Source organism: Macrotis lagotis, chromosome 1, assembly GCF_037893015.1.
Source record: "Macrotis lagotis isolate mMagLag1 chromosome 1, bilby.v1.9.chrom.fasta, whole genome shotgun sequence".
Classification (NCBI taxonomy): domain Eukaryota; kingdom Metazoa; phylum Chordata; class Mammalia; order Peramelemorphia; family Peramelidae; genus Macrotis; species Macrotis lagotis.
In genome coordinates, this window is record NC_133658.1 from 572,475,106 (window position 1) to 572,491,519 (window position 16,414).

Sequence of the window (16,414 nt, forward strand, 5' to 3'; positions counted from 1 at the left end):
TAGGGTTTAGAAACCAGCTGGTTCCCTACACTATCTAGGCAATTTTTCTCTCAATTATTCTTTCTTACCTGTCAGTGGGCATTAGAGGAAGATTGCTTCAGTCCTCCTTAGTTTATGACCTCTACCCTTAGTCAAGTGTCTCTGAGCATAGCTTATGTATCCTCATGTTGAGGAAGAATCCTACACCAATTCCTCTTTGGAGAACTTCAAGAGAAAATTTAGTTCTCTTCTCCCTTCCCCTCCCTGCAACTCCCAAATGGGCCGGTTACCTTGGTTTTATGAAAAACTATTACTTGGATTCAGGGACACCCCAGATTTGTTTTATGTACTTGCAGTATGGCTAAGAGTCTAGTGAAACTGAGGTTCTCTAACCATTATATAGCCAGAGTTGCTATCATATTTGGCAAAATCTCTTCCTCTGCCTTCTCTGCAATAAATATCCTTTGTTCACTTCAGAAAATCCCTAGGGAAAGATTAATTACAGCTTCTTTGCTACCACAACAGCATAAATTCCACTCTTTCACTATACTTCTTTCTCTCAGTTCTAGTCTTGAAGTTCAGAACTTTCAGTGACTTTCTAGCAATTCTAAACTAGCATTGTTAGTGTGACTACTCTTCTCTACGATAACTCCAACAAATTTGGGGATTTGTTCACCTAATGTACTTAACTTCTCTCATTCTGTTTTGTTTTTTGAAACCATCTCAGACTTTCAACCAAAAAGGAGATTTGCTGTTAAATGATAGATTTTTGTCCACTCCTATTGCTATATAATCATTTGACCAGATTTCTCCTTTTTGCCTATCAAGGGAAAATAAGCAGATATTATAGTATTGATACTGTTACTGCAAAAATAATTCTCCCCAATACACAGACCACTCTCAAAATTCACATAAGAGGGGGGTGGCTAGGTGGCACAGTGGATAAAGTACTGGCCCTGGAGTCAGGAGTACCTGGGTTCAAATCCGGTCTCAGACACTTAATAATTACCTAGCCATGTGGCCTTGGGCAAGCCACTTAACCCCAATGCCTTGCAAAAACCTAAAAAAAAAAAAACAAAATTCACAAAAGCACTCCTTTACAGACATTGTGCTTGTTGCTTTGATCCTGGGCTGGCATCTTTGGCTGTGTAGCTGCTCAATTCGATTAAAAAAAACCCAAACCATTTCCTATGAGAGAGTGCTGTATTGCAGAGGTATTGCAAGCCACAACATTCCTTAAGCTGCCCAAACCAGATTAAAATGTAACTTGAAAATATGTAACAAAATAAAAAGAATATAGCTAATGTTAATATTTGGTTTTTCTAAGTCAGTATATAACTCTCAGGGATCCTTATAAACAGTTAAATGAACTCCATTTCTATGAGTATGGCACCACTGCTATAGTAGAGAACTAACTTCAAAGCAGATCTAGGTTCAAGTCTTATCTTGAATACATACTTGTGGTATGACCCCAGGCAAGTATGACTTTGATTCCTTAGCAACTCTGTAAGATGTAGATCAGTTAGTTTCCAGTCTTCACTGGTAGGATCTAGTTTCCTCAACAAATTTCCTATATTAATGAAATCTCAGGTCTAGACCTATTAAAGCAAAATCAGTACTACTAGATGGAGAAAACAAAAATGAGATAAAACTGTTTTTGAGGATCTTAAATTCTATTGAGGATTAGTATATACAAATATGTAAATACAAAATAGAACACTAAAAATTAGGAAGATCAGAAAAGTCTAAGGAGGAGGTAGAGTTTGAACTAAACCTTGAAGAAAACTTTTAAGATTCTCAGTAAGGAGACTGTATATCTCATCATGGTGAGAAAGATAGCATATTTACAGATGTACCAGATGAGTGCCAAGTAAATACCATGTGACTGGAACATGGTTATATGAAGGGGAGTAATGGGACATAAGACTAGAAAAATCATTTGGAGCCAGCTAGACAAGGGTTTTAAATGCTTGAATAAGGGGGTTTGGTTTTTGATTTGGGAACTGGGGAACCATGGGAACTATTTTAGCAGCTTAATATTTGGGTCAGACTTGGGCTGTAGGAATTTCTAGATAGAATAGTATGTAAAGTAGTCAGACTTGGAGTCAAAAAGGCTTCATTTCAAAACATGCACATTAGTGCTGTGATCTCAGGCAAATCATTTAATGTGTCTACTTATGTTTTTTCATCCATTAAATGGAAATAAATAGCACCCCCTCTCAGGATTATTGTGAGAATTACATAATATGTGTAAAGTGCTTTTGTAAACCTTAAAACATGTAAATGTTAGCTATTATTTAGGTAGATTGTTTTGGCAACTGTAGTAGATAAATTGGAGAGACTAGAAGTAGGAATAACAGAAGACTATTGCAGTAGTCCAGGCAAGAGGTGGTCAGAATCTGAAGTAGGTGGTCTTATTGCAGGGAATGATACCAGTGTGAGACATGCTGTGGAGGAAAAACTAACAAGCCTTTCCATAGCTATTTGATTTGGGAGTTAAGAGATGGAACAATCAAGGATGGTTCTAAATTGAAGAAACAATTAAGAGAGTAAATATAAAGCTGAGTCTTATATTTTACTGTATTGCCTCAGATAACTACCTCAATTTTACCTCCATCATTTAGAAATGATTCCATGTCATTTATCCATCTTATATAGTTGCAAAGTAAAATTAAAAACTACTAATGATAAAAATAATTAAGAAAAGTCTGAAACTGAAGTTCTGAAAATCTTCTGGGGGAAATCAATGTTCAATCTTGCAAATACCCAACCACACCTCCTAAAGAAAAGGCATCAGTGCCACATATCCACTAAAGCACTAAAAAGTGCTACTCAGTCACCTTTTGTCATCAATTGGCTACTGACCTCAAATGATTTCTTCAAAAAATGATCCCTCTTTTTTATGCCATATAAACTAGTGATTATTGGACAGTGTCAGGTGGGAGAGCAGTATATAAATTTGAAATTCACTAAAATGTGATTTAAGTCAGAATTTTAACCTTTGCAACAATCATTTCTTCAGAGAACCTCCGATAAAGCATACTTACCTAACTTTTGACAGAGGGCTGATGGAACTAATTGCAGAAAAAGTACATTTTTTTGGATGTAGCCACTTTAGAGATTAATTTTGCTTGATTTTGCTTATAATATGCAAAGGTTTTCCCCCCTTTAGTTTTTAATGAGAGGAGCTTTGTGGACAAGGGAGAGTTGACCTAGTGATACAGAACAATGGACCATTTAATGTTTTCCTCAATTCACAGAAGGAAATTCAGAAGAAGCACAGATAAGCATGGCAGTTTTTTTGTTTGTTTTAGGTTTTTGCTAGGCAATGGGGTTAAGTGGCTTGCCCAAGGCCACACAGCTAGGTAATTAAGTGTCTGAAGTTGGATTTGAACTCAGGTACTCCTGACTCCAGAGCTGGTGCTCTGTCCACCGCGCCACCTAGCCGCCCCAAGCATGGCAGTTTTGAAAGTGACATACAAAATTGGAAAATAAAATACAATAATGTTTGCATTACCAGAAAATAAAAAGATGTAGAATTTATATTTTTTTTTAGAGCCAAGGGTATGAAATAATTCTTGATTTTATATAGAACCTTTTTTGTATACTACTTTATGTATGTCCTCATGTTAAAGAGACTTTCTTTTTTTGGTGTTAAAGTTAAAAATAATTTTACCTAAAAAATTATTAGGTGGGCGGCTAGGTGGCACGGTGGATAGAGCACCGGCCTTGGAGTCAGGAGTACCTGAGTTCAAATCCGGCCTCAGACACTTAATAATTGCCTAGTCGTGTGGCCTTGGGCAAGCCACTTAACCCCATTGCCTTGTTAAAAACAAACAAAAAAAAATTATTAGGTGAATGTAGCACTCCAGGGCAGAAGAATATGTGGGCATAGTATATGAAATTGGGAATTTTTTAAGTTGAAAGGCAGAACCAGAAGGAGAAGGTTGTCCTGATAGGAAAATGATCCAGCAAGACACAATGCACAGGGTCTTCCTTTCCTTTTCATAATTTAGAGTAGATACATAGCAACCTTGTAATTATCCTTTGTTGACAGCTGTCTTTTTTAATTGTAAAAGAAAGTAGAAATCCTGTATTATACTGTGCATCAACTGAATTAGTAGTCAGGAGAACCATGAAAAAAAGAGAAAAAAGATAGGGATTTTTAAAAAATCTTAAGAGAAAAAATATATTCAAGATAGAAGAGAGGCAAAAAAACCCCCAAAGAATACTTGTAAGTCCTTGCCTTGAAGATGTGCTGTGTAATGGCTACCCATGTTAGAAAAGGTATATAAATGATTATAACCTTTGGCTTTTGTATATTCTCAAATTCTAACCAGTGGAGAGATCTGCAAATAAATAGAACTATTGCATATATCTTGTCACAGAAATGATTGTGTACTTCTCTGTATCCAAGGGAAGGAAATTTTGTTTTGAATGCCAAAATCTTAGTGATTTAAAGCAAGAGTAGTGAAGCTGATACATTAGGGCCCTGAATCTATAAAGGTGGAAAAAAGTTTAGAAACCACCAGAATCATTGGACTAGACATCCCCTAACCTGATGGAATTGTTTCTTGGTAAACAGATTTCCCCTCAGTTTCCAGAAGGGGAAATACATCACCTTGGTTGTGATTTTCCTGGGGAACTCTTCTTAACCTATGGAGCTGTGAGACTTATGTACATGTTCACAGTCAGAGCTTCGTGAACAAAAGCTAGCTCATATTTAATAAATGAGGTTGTGGTATTCCATACTGAGTCTGAAAATGTTCTTACTCTGCAAATAAAAGGGTGGTTAAGAACCCTCTTGTATCCCCAAATTTCCAAGTTCCAATAATCCCAAATTAACAACTATTAACACATGCCTGCTTTCTCATCTCTACAAAATTATAAATTTTTTTATCAATTCCATTTATTTTAACATTTGTCACTTTTAATTATGCTCCTTTATTGAGCCCTGTTTTGTAATAAATACAGCAAAACTAATTCATGCTATAACGATATCTGTACTTTACCATTGTTCTACTCAAAGGATGAAAGTTTGTTTCCTATCTGTTACTTAGGATCAAGATTAGCCATAGTTAATCTTGTTTCACTTCCTTTAGTGTTCTTTTCAGTTATATGTATATGTATGTATATACATACATATACATATATGTATATCTTTATATTGTTACATGATTACATTAGTCCCATCATGACTAGTTCTACTTCACTTTATATCAATTCATTAAGTTTTCTTGTGTTTCTCTGAATTTTTGATATTTCTTTCAGAATAATATATTACATTCATATTACATTACTTAGCCATTCTTCAATAAGTATCTGTTTCCAATTGCTACCACAACTGCTTTGAAGTTTTGGTATATATGGAGCCTTCTGTCTTTACTTCCTTATTGGTACATATCCATCAATGGGATATTTGGGGTCAAAAGATTTTCGACTAATGATCTTTCTTGCAGGTTTTGAAAATTTTTTCAGGAATGGTTGGACCAAGTTATATCTATAATAGCAGTGCATTAATATGTTTATCTTTACCTTCCAATAGAGTATTCCTCTAATCACTTTGATAAGAGGTTACATGGCATAATATGAATAAAGGCAAATTTGGTTAAAGTCCTGGAGTATGTGACTATCAGTTGCTGATCATTTAAGCTCTTTGTATCCCCAGACAACCCCTTAATAAAAATTACATTAGATTTACTACATTTAATTGGTAAAGAGTTGGATAAACTAGGATCAAAGAAATCATAGATCCTGGACCCTACAAAAATCATCTTTATCATCATGGGTGTGGAAAAAAATACATAGAGGTGTTCTCTAATCTGTGTATCTCTTTATTGTTAGTAATTTGGAGCATTTTCTCATATAATTGTTGATAGTCTAAAATTCCTCTTTTGAAAATAGTTCATATCCAGCCAAACTGAAGCTGTAGAACACCCTAAGAAACAACCTATGAGCCTCTAACAAAAACAAATGGTGGATTTGTCACTATTCTTTTAACAGCATATGCAATATTCAACCCACATAGTCCTACATGACAAAGAAATGAGTGGCATGTTGCCTAATCTCTTTTTCAGAATAAAAATTGGAAATTATTGCTCAAGAATTTTTATTTTATTTTTTTGCTCAAGAATTTTTAAATACCTGCAGTGAATCAGGGATTGTGCTAATCATTTTAGTTGTTATTCAGCCTTTTCAGTCATGTCCAATTTTTCATGACCCCATTTGGAGTTTTCTTGGCAAAGATACTGTAGTACTTTGCCATTTCCTTCTCCAACTCATTTTACAAATGAAGAATGAGGCTAATCATTAGGGATACAGAAACACAAGTAAAATAGTTCTGGTTCTTAAAGGCTTTGCATTCTCTCAGGGAATATAATACATACAAGTAGATACAGAATATAAAATGATTATCAGGTAGTTTTGTGAAGGATCCCAGTGACTGGGTCAGCTTGTGAAGAGATTTAAATGTTATACAGTAATTTATATAAAATCCTTGAACCACTGAAATTTATGGTATAGAGTGGTGAGATGGTTACCACTATTCTTTAGGAAAATTATTTTGGTGGCAAAATGAGAGCATAGATTGGAGTATAGAGTATTGGAGTATAGAGTATTGGAAGCTATTATAGTAGTTTTGGTGAGAGATAATAAGATTTGCACTAGGATCGATCCCATGGGGGATGAAGAAGGAAATATATGAGCTATATGGAATAGAACTGACATGCATTGGCAACTTAATTGAATGTTTGGTCTGAATGAAATGGAAGAAATAAAAATTATGAAATTTGGGTGACTGAAATACAGTAAGACCTTTGATAGTAATAGGGAAATTCAGAAGAGGTGAGGTTTTTCTGTTTTAGTTTTGGAGGGAGAAAATCTATTTTTGGACATGTTTAGTTTGAGATGTCTATGGAATATCCAATTTAAAATGTCCATTAAGTAGTTTGTGTTATAAGGCTAGAACTAAAGAGTGAAATGAGTCTCTGGCTGAATGGATAACTAGAAGTCAACTACAGAGAGATGATTTAAGTATGACAATTGATGAAGACATCAAGTAACAAGAGTACAAAGACGACAACAGTGCTTGGTGGTACAATTATAAATAAATGGCTATGACATGATGATCCAATAAAGGCAATTCAGGAGTGGTCAGATAGGTAGGAAGAAAAATAAGAAAAAGCAACATCTTATAAACCCAGAATCCAGAAGGAGAATGTTGTCAATAGTGTGAACTGATACAGAGAACAATAACTGGGATTATCAAGAGACCATTGGAGTTGGCAATTAAGACCTCAATGGTGATTTAAGAGGTAGCAGTTTTGAGTGAAGTCAGAAGCCTATTAAACATTTTTTGGTGTGTTTTTTTCCTTTTTAAATTATAATTATTGTGTATATTGTTTCTCTGCCTCTGTTTAATTCCATATTCATCTTCTCATGTTTTTCTGAATTCTTTAGATTCATCATTTTTTATTATTGTGTAGTATTGTATTATAGTTTGACTAATTCTAGTTGTTGGCCATTTTACTAGTCAGTGAATGGATATCTTACTTTATTTTCAGTTCTTTGCTATTCCCCAGAAGTGTTGCTATGCCTATTTTTTGGTGTGTATATGGTCTTTCTTTCTGTTGTTGACCTCAGGGTGGGCATATGTTCAATGTCAGGATTTCAATGAAAAGTATAATCACTCTAATTTAATAATTCAAAATTATTGGATCATTTCTTAGTAATGCCAATGGGATATGTCTTTCTACATTCTTTCAATAATAATTATATGTTTTGTAATTTTTATCAATTTATTCATTGTGAGGTGAAATCTCAGAGTTTTTATTTTTTATTCTTAGATATTGAGCATCTTTTCAATTGGTTGTTAATAGTTTATAATTCTTTAAAGTGTTCATAAACTGATTATTTATTGAGGAATGGAATATATGATTTTATCAGAAACATTTCACATAAAGATTTCTCCATCCTCACATTTTATCCCTTATTCTAGCACAATTGATTTTTTCATGTAAAGGTTTAATTTTTTTATATTAAAATTGTATATTTTCTTTTTTTAAAAAAATGCTTTTATATAGTAGATAATATTCAGGGGTTTAAAGTTGAAAGGACCAGCATTCAAATCTCAACTTTTGAGAGTAGCTCACCCTGAACAAATCCCTTAACCTCTGTATGCCTCAGGTAATTCTTTCAGATGTATCTAAATTATAAACCAGTTATTGGGCCTGGTAGAAGTTTCCACATTTGTACTTATCAACACTGAGGAAAGCATAGATCTTTTATGCTCACCTCTTTGCCTTATTAGGTTAAGAATTCCTCCCTCCAGCTATTGTTGCAAAAAGCATGTCCTATTTTCCTTATTTTCTAAATGATGTGATTTTCAAAAAATACTTGAGATTTGTATGCATTTGCAATATATTGTGGTATATAGTATACTCTAAACCTAATTCTACCTAATTATATTTTTCTAAGCAGCTCTTGTCAAATATGGAGTCCTTCCTCTAGAACCTTATTTTCTTGAATTTACTGAATACTGCCCTATTGTTCTGACTTTCTTCAGACTCTTGGTCATCTATGCTTTCCCACTAATATGCTTTTCTATTCATTAAAGATCACCAAAGGATTTCAATTGTTACTGCTTTATAATATATTTTGAGATCTAGAACTGCTATTTCTATTTTCATTCATTACTTACTTTGAGATTCTTGATTGAAATAAAGAAAAATGTGAATTCACAATAAGAGAAAATAAAAAATTATCATATACTACCATTGTATACAACACATACTTTATGTTCTAGAACCTGAAAATCTAAAGAAAATGTATAATTATCTACAAAAGCTAAAAAATATAATTAACAAACCATGAAATAGAGATCCTAAATAATTCAATTTAAAAAAGTAAACAATACATAAATAAACCACCAAAAAGGGGATAAGGGTGGAGGCATGACCTTGTCCCAGACAGATTTACAAGTGAATTAAATATTTAGATATGTTATTATCCATAATAAAAATCATTCTCAACAATTGAGAATGCATTCTACCAAAGTTATTACGGGACAAATACAGTTCTAATATTCAAACTAGAGAGTGACATATCAGATAATTATAGAGCAATCTTATTAATAGATATTGATACAAAAAATTAATATCCTAGCAAAGATATTAATGCAAGATTGAATCATTGTGACTAAATTGAATTTATGCCAGAATAGAAAGGGTGGTGGTGGTGGTGCAACATTAAGAAATAATTTGCACAATCAGCTAAACCAGAGGTATCAATCATGTGGCCCAGTCCCCAGTGAGGGGGGAAGCAGATTGAAATATAATTGGAAAGTAACAAAATAAAAATATAATAAAACAAAGGTTATGTTACATTTTAAAACTAAGTCAGAAAATTAGGTAAAAGATCTGAGATTATTAATGCCTTTAGTTGAGTGGCATTTCAACAAGTAATATAAAAACCAAAAGGGAATAACAAATTTCATTCAAAATAACTGTAAAATGTATAAAATATTTGGGAATTAACCTATCAAGTTACAGTAAAGACAAATAACTACTATCACAAAAAGTTTTCAAGTAATAAAGGAAAAACAATTGGAGGAATGTTCATACTATTAGGCCCATGATAAAAATGAACATGTGTGACATGTGAAAAATGAAACAACAGAGGAAGACAGGTTCGATCTTCCAAGCATAAGGATTTGTAAGCAATGCATGCCAATTTCCCAATGAATGGAGAACAGATCCCTTCCTAAATTTTGGCCTTAAACTCAAATACAGGGGAGGTAGACTTTAATACATCTTTAAAAATCAAATAAGGCCAATTAAAGGGAACAATATTAGCTAATCTGATTTATAGTATCTGTAAATAAAGGAAAAAAGGAACAACTGATCAGAATGGGCCAGTTTTCAAATAAGACATATGGATTGCTTGAGATGTGCAACTGTGAGAAAATTTCTTACATTAATCTGACTGGGTATCTGTCAGAATATCCAGCATCCTTAGTTAAGCATCTCTAAACAGCAGGGAGAGGTGGTCCAGTTTCCCATCCATGCAATAAAATTTTCCTACCAATTCCCAAAATTGAATAAAATTTTCTCAATACAAAAAAATTGGACCCATTATCAATGGTGGATTCAAATAAATTCAAATAAAGTTCCTGAATTCAACATAAAATTAGGGATCAGGTTTTTGTCAAACTCATGCAAACCAGCTGAATATCACCACATCCGTAACTGAATAAAAAAATAAGCTAGCTCTAGAATTGAGTTACAAGATGCAGCAATGTAGCTCACTCAATTTCCACAGTTTTTTGTTTGTATTTGCTTGCTGTCCACTCCCCCATAAATCACAATAGAGAAAATTCAGGGGATTAGGTCAGTGAGTGGTTAATTTTTTTGTAGGGGTCCAGCTCTAAGCTGAAGGGATTTGGTCGATTTATTGGGTAACTGGCATGCATTACTCTGAAGACTCAACCTTTGTTTTCCTCAGTTATTTCATCTTTCACATACCATATGTTACCAATATTAATTTTTGGGTTCTGTTATCTCGATACATTTATCATAAAACTAGAAAATCTATGAGAACTGTGTATGTAACAAGGATTTTCTCAGCATTAACATGAGAAGGGGACAGGCTTTTATAGGAATAATGCTTTTTAATAGTGGATCACATTTTTATGATCATGTAACTGATAAGTGTTGAGAGTATAGCACCATACTGTTTTTATCATTTACTGATTTCAATAAAGATTTTTATTTGGAACAAAATATAACCTAAGGCTCTAAAAAAAAAAGATGTTTCTCATATATAATAAGATCATTCACAGTGCTGCACTGATAAATATTTAACAACTGTCTTGGGGGGAAATATATGCACAACACATTTTAAAGTTTAACATGAATTATTAATATTTATCCATCACTTTTAAGTGTAGACAATCAACAAAACAACTCCACAGAATTAACTTTGAACCACTAAATGCAGGCATCATTTGAGGTGTTAAAATAGGGAAAGATTTCTTTGTGAAAAGTTGGTTTTGTGTGAAATGCTTTGATCCAAAGAAAATGATTTTCTATTAGTAAGGTTCTATATTCTTCTAAATGTAAGTGGCATCATACTAATCAGACCCTAAAATACTGCAGAAATTCTTAGTGAAATCTGTAAGACTTTTAAAGGCTATAAATCTAATTGCTAGTACTAGAAAAATTAAGTGGAGGAAAAATTCACAGCCCAGATTATGTCATGCACCTGGATGGACAGCTCATTAAATCAGTCCATCAATACATGTATTGATAATGGTGGATAATGACCCTGACCCTTGATTTGAGTAGGAGAAAGAAATCATCTGAGAAATATGGAATCCTTTCAGTGACTCCAAACTTCTTTATTGCTAAATCCCATTTCTTTACCACTAAAGTTCTATCAGTCATGCTTTATGCTTATGGATCACAGAAAACTTGCTCTAAGAGGAATTAAAATGACAGATAATCCTCAGAGCAATGAAATACATTTGACAAGGATAGGGACACTGCACTAAAACTCCTTGTTTAAAACTTCAGTACCTTTACCCTAGACTATTGCAGTAGAATCCTAATTAGTCTTGCTGGGTCTCTCTGGTCTCAAGCATATTCTTTTTTTTTTAGGTTTTTTTTTTTTTTTGCAAGGCAATGGGGTTAAGTGGCTTGCCCAAGGCCACACAGCTAGGCAATTATTAAGTGTCTGAGGTCACATTTGAACTCAGGTACTCCTGACTCCAGAGCCGGTGCTTTATCCACTGCGCCACCTAGCCGCCCCTCAAGCATATTCTTGATAGAGTAGTCAGTGACATTGTGCAGTGGATAGAGCACTGGTCCTAGAGTCAAGGGGACCTGAGTTCAAATCCGTTCTCAGACACTAAATTACCTAGCTGTGTGGCCTTGGGCAAGCCACTTAACCCCATTGCCTTGCAAAAAAAACCTAAAAAAAAACAAAGTTCCAGAGGCAGTGCACTTAAGGTGGTGTAAAGCACCAGCCCTAGAGTCAGGAAGACCTGAGTTCAAATGTGACAGTACCTGCCTACCTGTGTGACCTCAGGCAAGTCACTAAATCTCATTGTCTTAAAAAAGTTCCAGAGGCTCTATTTCCAAAAATCTATATTCTTTTTCTTTGTTATTTAAAATCCTTCACAATCCAGCTCTAGTCTATGTTTCCAGGCTTACTGAATGATGCTGGACACAATCCAGGTAAACTGCTTTAAGTGCTGGCCATTGTTTTCTTTACCTCAATGCCCAGGTACCCCAAACCTGAAATGTATTTTTTTCTCAGCATCACCTCCTAGAGTCCCTGCCTTCCTTTGAGACTCTGCTCAGGCTACTTCCTGGCGAAGCCTTTTGTGAACCACCTGCCCGCTGGGGCAGCTGGGTGCCAACCGTGCAGGGCGGCCTAACCCGCGGGCTCCGGGGGCTCTGCTTCAAGTCGGACTTGCAATGCTGGGCAGCCGCGTGCACGCGGGCCTCATGCCCCCGCCGCCTCGGGGGAGCGGGGTGATGGTGCCCCCAGATCTGGGGTGAGAACCAGATAGGGCACTAACGTGCTTGGCAAGCCTTGGGTCATTTTTGCGGGGCGATGATGCCCCCAGATCTGGGGTGAGAACCAGATGGGGCACTATCTAACGTGCTTGGCAAGCCTTGGGTCATTTTTGCGGGGTGATGATGCCCCCCAGATGTGGGGTGAGAACCAGATGGGGCACTATCTAACATGCTTGGCAAGCCTTGGGTCATTTTTGCGGGGCGATGATGCCCCCAGATCTGGGGTGAGAACCAGATGGGGCACTAACGTGCTTGGCAAGCCTTGGGTCATTTTTGCGGGGCGATGATGCCCCCAGATGTGGGGTGAGAACCAGATGGGGCACTAACGTGCTTGGCAAGCCTTGGGTCATTTTTGCGGGGCGATGATGCCCCCCAGATCTGGGGTGAGAACCAGATGGGGCACTATCTAACGTGCTTGGCAAGCCTTGGGTCATTTTTGCGGGGTGATGATGCCCCCCAGATGTGGGGTGAGAACCAGATAGGGCACTAACGTGCTTGGCAAGCCTTGGGTCATTTTTGCGGGGCGATGATGCCCCCAGATGTGGGGTGAGAACCAGATGGGGCACTAACGTGCTTGGCAAGCCTTGGGTCATTTTTGCGGGGCGATGATGCCCCCCAGATCTGGGGTGAGAACCAGATGGGGCACTATCTAACGTGCTTGGCAAGCCTTGGGTCATTTTTGCGGGGTGATGATGCCCCCCAGATGTGGGGTGAGAACCAGATAGGGCACTAACGTGCTTGGCAAGCCTTGGGTCATTTTTGCGGGGCGATGATGCCCCCAGATCTGGGGTGAGAACCAGATGGGGCACTAACGTGCTTGGCAAGCCTTGGGTCATTTTTGAAAGGCCGGTTGCGCCTTGTTCTTTGTGACTCCATTTGGCGTTTCCTCGGCAAAGTCCCTGTAGCGGTCTGCTGTTTTCTCCCCCAGCGCGTTTTACTGGGGAGGACACGGGTGAAGAAGCAAGGCGGCTGCTGAGCGGAGGGGCTTCCTCCAGGGGCCCGCCAGGGAGGCTGCGCGCCGCTGCGGCGCGGCCTGGAACCCTGCGGGCGGCCTCCTTCCCGCCGCAGTGACGCCGGCCGTCCGGCCGTCCGGCCGTCCGTCCGCTGCCACGGCCGGGGTCGGTGGCGGCCTCCTCTTGGCCCGCTCCGCAGCGCTCTGCGTCGGGCCGTGGCAGCGGCGGGAGGCGAGGATGCCGGGCGGCCCGAGGGGCACCCGGAAGTGCCCGCCCCGCCCCTTCCGCTCCCCGGCAGCCTCGGGCCGGGCCGCCCGGATCCCCCCGCCCCGGCCCGGAGAGGCTCGGTGGGCGCGGGGCCCCGGGGAGGGGCCGCGTTCCGAGCTCGCGGGCTCCCCGCCGCCGCCATCTTGTGCGGGCAGCGCTCCCGCCGGCCCGGGCTCTGCGCATGGCGCGCTTGTGGCCGCCGCCGCTGCTGCTGCTGCTGCTCTGGGCCGCCGCGGGCCGCCGGGAGGGCGCAGGTGAGCGCGGGGGCGCGGGGGCGCGGGGGGTGAGCGCGGGGGCGCGGGGGCGCGGGGGCACGCGGGCGGGGGGGGCGGGGGGGGCGGGGGGGCGAGGGCGAGAGCGCGGGGGCGCGGGAGGGCGCAGGTGAGCGCGGGGGCGCGGGGGCGCGGGAGGGCGCGGGTGAGCGCGGGGGCGCGGGGGCACGCGGGCGGGGGGGGCGGGGGGGGGCGGGGGGGCGAGGGCGAGAGCGCGGGGGCGCGGGAGGGCGCAGGTGAGCGCGGGGGCGCGCGGCCGGGCGCAGGTGAGCGCGGGGGCGCGCGGGCGGGGGCGGGCGCGCGGCGGCCCCCGGGGCCGGATTTGCGCCCCGGGGCCGCGGGCTCTCGCAGCAGGGCGGGCAGAGGCGCTGCCCGGCCCGGGCCCCGGCACGCGGATCCAGGTTACCTGGGGCAAGCACCGGAAGGCTGGAGGCTTGGCTGTGATTTTTTTTTAAGATTTTATTTATTTTGGGTTTTACTATTTTCCTCCCATCCTTGCCTCCCCCCCCACAGAAGGCAATTTGCCAGTTCTTACATTGTTTCCATGTTGTACATTGATCCAAAGCGAGTGTGATGAGAGAGAAATCACATCCTTGAGGAAGAGACAAAGTAAGAGACAGCAAGATCAGACAATAAGACATCAGGGTTTTTTCTAAAAGAGAATAGTCCTTGGCCTTTGTTCAAACTCCACAGCTCTTTCTCTGGATGCAGATGGTATTCTCCATCGCAGATACCCCAAATTGTCCCCGATTGTTGCAATGAGCATCACCCCCTGTTGCTGTTGGGGTGTACAGTGTTTTCTGGCTCTGCTCATCTCCCTCAGCATCAGTTCATGCCAGTCCCTCCAGGCTTCCCTGAATTCCGTCCCTCCTGGTCATAGAACAGTCGTGTTCCATCACATACATATTGCTGGTGTTTTTCTTAAAAGCCTTCTAAGAAGTAAAGGCAAAGGAAAGAAGGTTGAAGGCGAAGCTGGCGGTGTGCTGCGGGTGACAGCCCAGGGAGGGCTGCTGGGAGGCCGGGAGGCTGCTTCCTGCCAAACTGAGACTTAGTGAATCGCGGGGGAATGAAGGATGGGGATAGTGAACCTTCTGCTGCCTTCCGCACCCCAACTCAATATTTACGGACTCTTAAATGTAGAGCTGAAGAGGATCTTAGATAAGAGGCTCCAGACACAAAAATGAAGGAAAAAAAGAAAAGTTAAATGATTGACCCAAGGTCACACAGATAAAAGATGGCTTTGAACCTCTATTGCTGGATGCCAAATCCCTGCCCTACAGGTTTTGGCCATCCCTCACTTCTGTGCATTTGCTTTTGTTTGTAGGTTTATAAGTGGGCAGTGGACAGTGCTGGACTTGCACTCTGATAGACCCAAAGTCAAATCCTGCCCCTCAGCAAATCACTTAACCTCTCCTATCTATAAAATGAAGTCTCCCAGGATTATTGTGAAAATTAAAAAACTTTTTTTTGTCCAGGTGCTGCCCAAAGACACACAACTATGTAATTATTAAGTATCTGAGGTCACATTCAAACTCAGGTCCTCCTGACTCTAGGGCTGGTACTCCATCCGCTGGGCCATCTAGCTGCCTATAAAGGACTTGTCAAACTTAAAAATACTACATAGATGTTAGCTATCGTTGTTCATCTATCTTTGACTTTCCCTCTTTAGGTCCAAAGTGGAAAGGATTTATTGACCAAATTAACAAGTCTGTAGAGAACTACCAGCCATGTCCGAGGGAAAACTGCAGCTGCCATCTTGGGTAAGATTTCTTTCATACTGCCTATTGCCTGACAAAAATTGAATCTTGCTCCAATATTGGTTGTAATATTTAATGAATCATTTATACAATCTTTCTGAGCTTAATCTCTTTAGAGATTAGAACCCATGTTGGAGATTAGGATATATTTTTAGGCAACTTTTAATGAAGTGCTAGAAAAGCTTCATAAAGGAATGTTTTATTTCCAGTTGAAATTTATTATTTAAATGGACCTTAGAAATGATCTGTTTCAATCACCTTATTTTTACAAATGTAGAAACCTTATTAGTAGATTCAGGAGCAGTGGTGTAACTGGGAAGAATAAGATGAGAAGGGGAAGGTTCAGGAAAAATGAAATACTGGCTCTAAATATGCTTTTCAGAGATTATAGAAAGTTATTTAATCTTTAAAAGGACAAAAATAAAGTTTTTGAATATCAAAGGGATTTTCAGTCTATAGATTGAATGATATCTCCTGGGTTCCATTTTTTTTTCTAAAACCTGGGTTATCACTTCATATGTGTGTGTGTGTGTGTGTGTGTATATATATATATATATATATATATATATATATATATATGAAACCTTCAAAATAACTTTTATTTCAGA

The 16,414-nt window shown here is 39.5% G+C and overlaps 1 protein-coding gene across 1 annotated transcript in view; it reads left to right on the forward strand.

Annotated features, from left to right (window-relative positions):
* The first annotated feature begins 13,887 nt into the window (after nucleotides 1–13,887).
* The window catches only part of POGLUT1 (protein O-glucosyltransferase 1), a 31,465-nt gene continuing 28,938 nt past the window's right edge, over nucleotides 13,888–16,414 (forward strand). The window contains exons 1-2 of the mRNA XM_074214571.1: nucleotides 13,888–14,031; nucleotides 15,719–15,809. Coding sequence (XP_074070672.1) covers nucleotides 13,959–14,031; nucleotides 15,719–15,809 — 164 coding nt within the window. The 5' untranslated portion in view covers nucleotides 13,888–13,958. The remainder of the gene's footprint in view (nucleotides 14,032–15,718; nucleotides 15,810–16,414) is intronic.